We start from the raw sequence: 7,066 nt of genomic DNA, 5'->3' as shown, positions 1-7,066 counted from the left end.
TTAGTAATAATTCTAGTCCCAGAGTTCTCCTCTTCAGTCATCATTTACACAAAACCCACACGTTCAGTGGGTGTTCAAAGCTGAATGAGCCATACAGTAAATATCACACCAATCTTTAACAGTTTGAGGAAGAGCAGAGTTTCACTACTGTAACTGCTAAGTAACTATTCTACACAGTGAATAAAACATAAAAAACAAACATATATGTTGTTGGGTTGTTCTTCCCCAAAACTTGCCCTACATTTAAAATTCTTACATAAAACTTCAGATAATTAAATGTATAAAAACTCCATTTATAAAGAAAAAAATTCAAAAACATGTGAAATCTCTGGGCATGTTGGCTCATGCCTGTAATCCCAGTACTTGGGAGGCTGAGGCAAGAGGATCATTGTGAGTTCAGGACCAGCCTGGGCTACAAAGTGAATTCAAGGCTAGCCTGAACTGAATAGGGACACCCTATCTCAAAAAAACAAAAAAAAAAAAAGTGAAATTAATTCTGGATACTTCTGCAAATTACAGAAACCAAGAAAAAGTGGAACCAATTCAGAAACTTCCTTTAAAGGGGGAAATCCTTCTTCTCCTCTTAGGATCACCTCAGCTATGGAATTCCCACATCGGTTTGCTGCCTCTTTCAAGCTACAATCTGCATCAATTTGTCTCTTAGTCCTCATAGATGAAACCTCATAACTGATACAGTGGCATTATTAGTAGGTTAGACTCAAAAATAAGACAGGCTATTTTGAACCTGCTTGCCTCCATAAACAGAAGAAACTCTCATGATTATCCAGGTCTCCCTTCTAGTTCTCAATCTGTGACTGTGTGGGTGCTAGCTGGCCCCAATCTGCTAGCACTGAGCAGGAGTTCCACTTAGTAGAATCACTTCTTGCCTGAAAAAGGCCCTTTCAAATTTAAAAAAGATAAAATTGTTTATTGTAACAGCATTTCAGACTTGAGTGGAAGAGAGATCAAATTCACTCTCTATATTTCATATGAATAAACAAAAAAACTACAATACAGATTATAATTAACACATTAAATAATAATATGGTAAACAGCACAATTTATATTAATTTCAATTCAACAGTGGAGTGAAAAAAATAAAACACTTTTGATGCACTGTGAGCTTATAAAGCTATGCATTGTATAATGTGTGGAAATAATTTCATGGTACATTGTTTGAAGGATCTACTGTATATGTTTTAAGGAAACTCTACAGAAGCAGATGTCACTAAAGACTGAAAAAGTCAAGAAAGACCTTATATAGAGAGAACCTTAGCTGTTAAAGGACTAAGCCAGTGAGAAGCAGAAAAAAGACAAATACATTTCAAGTGAGTGTAACAACATGAGAAAAGTCAAGAAGGCTCACAGAGGTGTGAAAAGGTATAATACAAAGAAAGGCTGGTCTAAAACAGAACTTTTTGAATGACATTTTCAGAAGCTCTTCAAAAAACATTAGCAAGAACTTTTTTAAAAAGTACTTATATGCTCAGCTTTTACTCTCTCACAAGATCTAAAAAATATTCTACCTCTGCCTTTTTGGCTCCAGATTCTGTATTTCTCTTCATTAAAATCGTAAGTACAAATCAGGAAAATTACAAGTAAGCCCAGGAATTTTTACATTGGAAGGAAAAATAATTCTAATAAAAGAAAAATAATAGATCCCAAAAACCTAAGGAGTAAAAAGAAATTCAGAAACAAGACATCTTCTTTTAGAGAAAGTGTATTTTTGTTTGATAACAAATCAGACAATATTATTTTGAACAACAGCCATTGTAGGGCAAAAGGGCAAAGCTGGGGGGGGTGGGATTTAAGATGTTTGGGTAGGTACTGACTAAATCCTCAGCCTCAGGCAAGCTAAGCGTATTTTCTATCACAGAACTATATCCCCAGCGTTTAAGAACAGCTGCTTTCTTTTTTCTTTTTTCTTTTTTTTAATGGATTTAGTACAGGGTCTACAGGTTCTCACTACACAGATCAGACTCATAGTGATCCTCCTGTTTTCAGCCTACCCAGCACTGGGATTACAGACCTGCATCACCATGCCCAGTCTCAACTGTCCTCTAAACGCACCCTGGGGGCAGGGCTGGCAGGGCTTGTAGTTCCAGGGATGGAACCCCGGCCCCTGCACTCTGCCTAGGCAGGCGCTTTAGTCCACTGAGCTATCTGGCTGGCCCTTAAGAACAGATTCTTAACAATAATAGTAAATCAACTGGTAACACTCAATACATGATGCAAAAGGCAAGAACAAATGCATCTTAAATACTACACACATTAAATGTCAAGAAAGAAAAACACTGGCCCTGTCATACAAGATGAGCAGACTGTTGAAAAAGAAAGCGCCAACCTTTGTTTTTGTTTTGTTTTTCTGAGATGGGTTTCACTATGTTGACCAGGCTGGTCTCAAACTTGTTAGCTCAAGTAATCCTCCTATTTCACCTTCCAGAATAGTAAGCTAGCAGGCATATACCACCACATCTCTCAAAGGCCAAGATTTTGTTTCATATTTTGGCTCACAGAGAGCTCTAAACACATGCACAAGACTTCCATATCAACAATATGTTCTCCATATTTTAGGATATATGACTGGGATTTTCAAATTTCAGTAAAAATAAATCCTTCACTGTATATAATTTCTTGCTATCTTTTAAGTGAAATAGTGAAAAAAAATTAAATCTATACTTAAAATATAAATGGCACTCTGGTGATCACTAAACACTGTACTTACGATGGTCGATCCTCAAGAATCAAGGCAGTGGTAGAAAGTGGCTCAAATTCAAAATTTTTACGTCTTGAGGACTGAGTTGATGGTTTACAAGTTCTCCCTGTTCGTGCTTCATATTCCTAGAATACACAACAACATACAGCTTATGTAGAGGCTTTTCCAACTCTCAGTTCATATTATTAAATCTATAAAGGTATTATGGCATAATAAGGAATACATGAAAGTCATACAGTAATTTAGTAAAAACATTGGGAAGACAAAAAAATTTTCCTGGAATACCTAGATTATGAATTAGTATTACATGTTAAGTATGTCAGAAAAAGGAAACACCAAAATGCAGCAGATTTATTTATTAGGAAAGATTTTACAGATACCTTCTTTAATGTCTTCTACAATATCAGCTATCCAAGCTCAGCTTTAAACAAGCTATAAGCAGATAACCCTACTTTCTACGTTTTTAGTCAAATTAGTAATAGAAATAGTGAGATGAAACAGAGTCAATCCCCTTGTAATGTTTTGATGATCTGTCTCAAGGTTGACATTAATCAAAATAGTCGTTCTGGATTTCAATCTATTACAAATCTAACTGTAACAAATATAACTACTTATTCTAAATTTTAATACTTTACCAATACATATTATCAGAGAAGATAGCCAAAAACTTTCCTCAAATTATGGGTTTTCAATATTACTCTAATTTACCAAAATCTCACAATCCTATTATCAGAAGTCAAGTTCATCTGACATACGTTCTTGATAGATTGACTGATTTTGTCTTTTAAAACAGGTCTTGCTATGCAGTTCATGAAGGCTGGCCTTGAGCTCACTTTGTAGCTCACACTGGTATTAAACGCCCAATGATCCTCCTCCCTCAGCCTCGCGTGCTGGGATTACAGGCATACCACTGCACCTGGTCTGGTAGACATATTTAAATGTCTCCACTTGAGCATTCTTTCATAAATGTTTATAGCTTTCTTTCTAGAAATTTTCCAAAGATTAGTAACAAGTTTACTGTACAGTAATTTTGGAGCACACATCCTGCCCTTTCTGAAAAACCAAGTTAGCATCATTTCCAGGTGTTAATTCAATTTTCATGAAATTCTCAAGAATTACTCAACAATTGTATGAGTCATGCAAGTCTATTGGCAGTTACAGCAGATATTAATTTACATTTAGATGTTCTTTTAAATATATATCGTCTCTAATGTCCCATCAATTATTTTTATACTCCCTTTAAAATAAATTTTAAAAAAGCAAAAAGGGAAAGAAAATAAAGGTTTAGTGAAAGGAAGAGTTAATGTTTAATTGCTTGGCCAATCTTTTTTTTTTTTTTTTTTTTTTTTTTTTTTTTGTGGATACAAATTCATTGTGAGTTAAACCATTCCAGAGGTAACCTGTAGGAATGTCACAACCAAATTTAAAAATGAGCAAGGGATGGAGGGAGGTGGCGGAGGAAGGGAGAGAATACAGGTCTCTTGTGCTGTCTTCAGCTATGCTGCAGGAAACTGCAGAAAAACTTCCTGTAGTTGGTAACAGTAATAATTCTGCAGTAAACCTTACTTGTGTCTACTTTCCTTCTTTTAAACAGGTATAATGCTTGACCAATTTTGCATGCTTATATCTGGTAATCTGTGCAACAAATTTGATGGTAACAATATGTAATGTAACAACCATTGTTTTCTGCTCTTGTTTTGAAATCCTGTACCATTTCTATTGTTCTATGTTGCTTTGTTTTTGTCTTTGTTCTTGTTACTTGTTTTGGGGGATTTTTTTTTTCCTCCTTAAAATAAAAGGGGGCCAGGGGGATGGCTCAGTGGAATAAGCGCTTCCCTGGCAAGCACGAGGGCCTGAGTTCAACCCCCGGCTCCACAAAAAAATAAAATAAAATAAAAATAAATTAAAAATTACATTTAAAAATTAAATATATTTTAAATGGTTAGATATTTCATTTACTAGTTGCCTATCACTGTCTATAATTTTTATTCTACTATTATACTTTTTCCAACTCACTTGTAAAATGTGAACCGAACTGATGGTTCTATCCCATGTAAAAATTTGATGATACTGGAACTTTTTAAAACTTAATCTTGTCTCAGATACCATCTTTTAATTGACTTACGTTACCTTTCAGGATTCTCTAGAAACTTCAGCTTACTTTGTGGCTCCAGTCACTTTGTAAAGGTTTGTATTACTGTTCTATAATTATCTTTAGTTCCATATTTCCCCTTCCGTCTACTAAATCTACACTGTTAATCTCCAGTTCCCTTGTATAATTATATTGGGCTTTTACTGACCTCCCTCTTCCCTCCCTTCCTAGGTATTGAACCCAGGGAGCACCGAACCATATTCTTGGCCCTGTTTATTTATTTTGAGGTAAGGTCTACAGATTACCCAAGGCCAGCCAGGGATCCTTGACCTTCTGGTCCCAGTCGCATAAGTAGTTCACAGTCCAAGCATGAGCCACCACAGGCAGTAAGACTTCTTTCCCAAACACCTGGATTATATGTAAATATATACATATATTTTGTTCTTCTTTGTAAGTTCTAGTATAACAAATTCCTTTTCTGCTAATAGTTTTCATATTAAAAAAGAAACAATATATACGTTTGTTATAATTTAGATGGCACTCTGTTTTCCTACATGACTTGCACTCCTTGCCAGACAGTTCAAGGTATACTATCCAATAAAGCACTTCCTGTGCATAAATGACAACTGCAGACAGCAAGGTCAAATTTCTAAACCAACATATTAATAATAACAACACTAGCACTTCATATGTATCATGCACTGCATTAAACCCTTAAGACTTTGTCTTGTGGTACAAGGGGTCAAACTCAAGGGTCTTCACAGTGATCCACCCAGCTCTTTCTTCTCTTTTTCTCTTCTCTCTTTCTTTCATTCTTTTGTTCTTTCTTTCCTAAGACAGAATATCACTAAGTTGTTCAGGCTAGGCTTAAACTTGCAAGCCTCCTGCCTTAGCCTCGGCTACACTAAGAGGCATGTGTCACCACACCCAGGTAACACTTAACTAAGTATTCGATTTTCATCTACAATCTTAAAAGGTATATATACAAATAGGAAAAAACAATTTCAGACACATATAGTATCTTGGTAAACTAGGTAACATACCAATTTGCATGCTGAACATAATCTCTGAAAACCTGAAATTAGGAGACACAAACAAGGTAAGCCCGGTGATCTCCCAATTGTGGCTGGCAGCAATTCTGAACATCAGTGTAGGAACAGGGAACCCAAGGAAAGGCTGGCTGCTACTGTGGAAAGAGCTCACATTTTTGAGGGAGCAGCAGAAGAGAAAGTGGCACAGCAACTGTCTTGTGCCTTTGACTAAATACCAATCTAGTCACTGTACAAAGTACAACACCACAGTTTGGCAAAGGACTTCTGGGGAGACCTAAACTCAGCAGCCATGGAGTGCTTCCTCCGCCTCCCCCGCCCCAGTTGGTCTTGGACTCCAATTAGGCAATGGCCTTGTAGCTAAATCACCAGGGAAGAAAATTCAAGAGCAGGGAAAAGAAAGCAGCTCACTTTGTGACACTTACCTACAGCTGCAAGTGGGAAGTACATTATGAGAGCAGATAGCTAACCCCTCCAGCCTCCCTCCACTTCGTTTCTGCACATCATTATTCTGGCTTGAACTATGCTGGAAAGACAATTTTTACAGGCTGCAATTCAATAAATTTGTAAATATCTTACCTACTGAAAGATTTAATGCTCAGAAAATTTAGGTAACCTTGAGAAATGTTAAAGCAACTGCTTTTCACAGCCACTTCTGGGATGCAAGTAGTCTGGAGAAATTAATGTCACTGCTGAAATCATACACCAGATGTATAGATGGAATTGTATTTGTCATGGATTCTGCTGATGTTGAAAGAATGGAAGCAAATGAAGCATTTAACATGGTTTCTTACTACTCCCCAGCCTTTTTTTTTTAAATTATTTATTTATTTATCTATTTCTCTGTGTGGGTGTGGGTGTGTGGCCAGCTCAGCCCACCAGGGGGCGGGGCTGGCTGGCATGTGGTGCTGGGGGATTCCTGTGCTTTGCTAAGCTTGTTCTAAGTAGGTGCTTTAGACCACCGAGCCATCTCACCAGCCCACTGCCCAGTCTTTTAGTTCTATAGCTTTGTGATCCAAGCAAAGACATCAAGTTGGCCAGTTGGCCAGAAAATAGTTGTGAAAATTTGTATGGAAATAAAACTTTGAAGACTATCTGCCTAGAGGCACACACCCGTAATTTCAGCACTCTGGGAGCAGGATGATTCTAAGTTCAAGTCAGCCCACCCTAGGCAACTTACAAAGACTGTCAGAAAAAACAAAGCATATA

At 36.9% G+C, this 7,066-nt stretch overlaps 1 protein-coding gene across 1 annotated transcript in view; it reads right to left on the bottom strand.

The window, feature by feature from the left end:
• Positions 1-7,066, bottom strand: part of Tbc1d12 (TBC1 domain family member 12) — an 80,463-nt gene that overhangs the window by 53,605 nt on the left and 19,792 nt on the right. The window contains exon 3 of the mRNA XM_004625673.2: positions 2,726-2,841. Within this exon, the coding sequence (XP_004625730.1) occupies positions 2,726-2,841 (116 nt within the window). The remainder of the gene's footprint in view (positions 1-2,725; positions 2,842-7,066) is intronic.

Source organism: Octodon degus, unplaced genomic scaffold (genome assembly GCF_000260255.1).
Source record: "Octodon degus isolate 3935 unplaced genomic scaffold, OctDeg1.0 scaffold00010, whole genome shotgun sequence".
Classification (NCBI taxonomy): Eukaryota; Metazoa; Chordata; class Mammalia; order Rodentia; family Octodontidae; genus Octodon; species Octodon degus.
The sequence above is the reverse complement of the archived record's forward strand: the minus strand, read 5'-3'. Positions and strand labels throughout refer to the sequence as shown.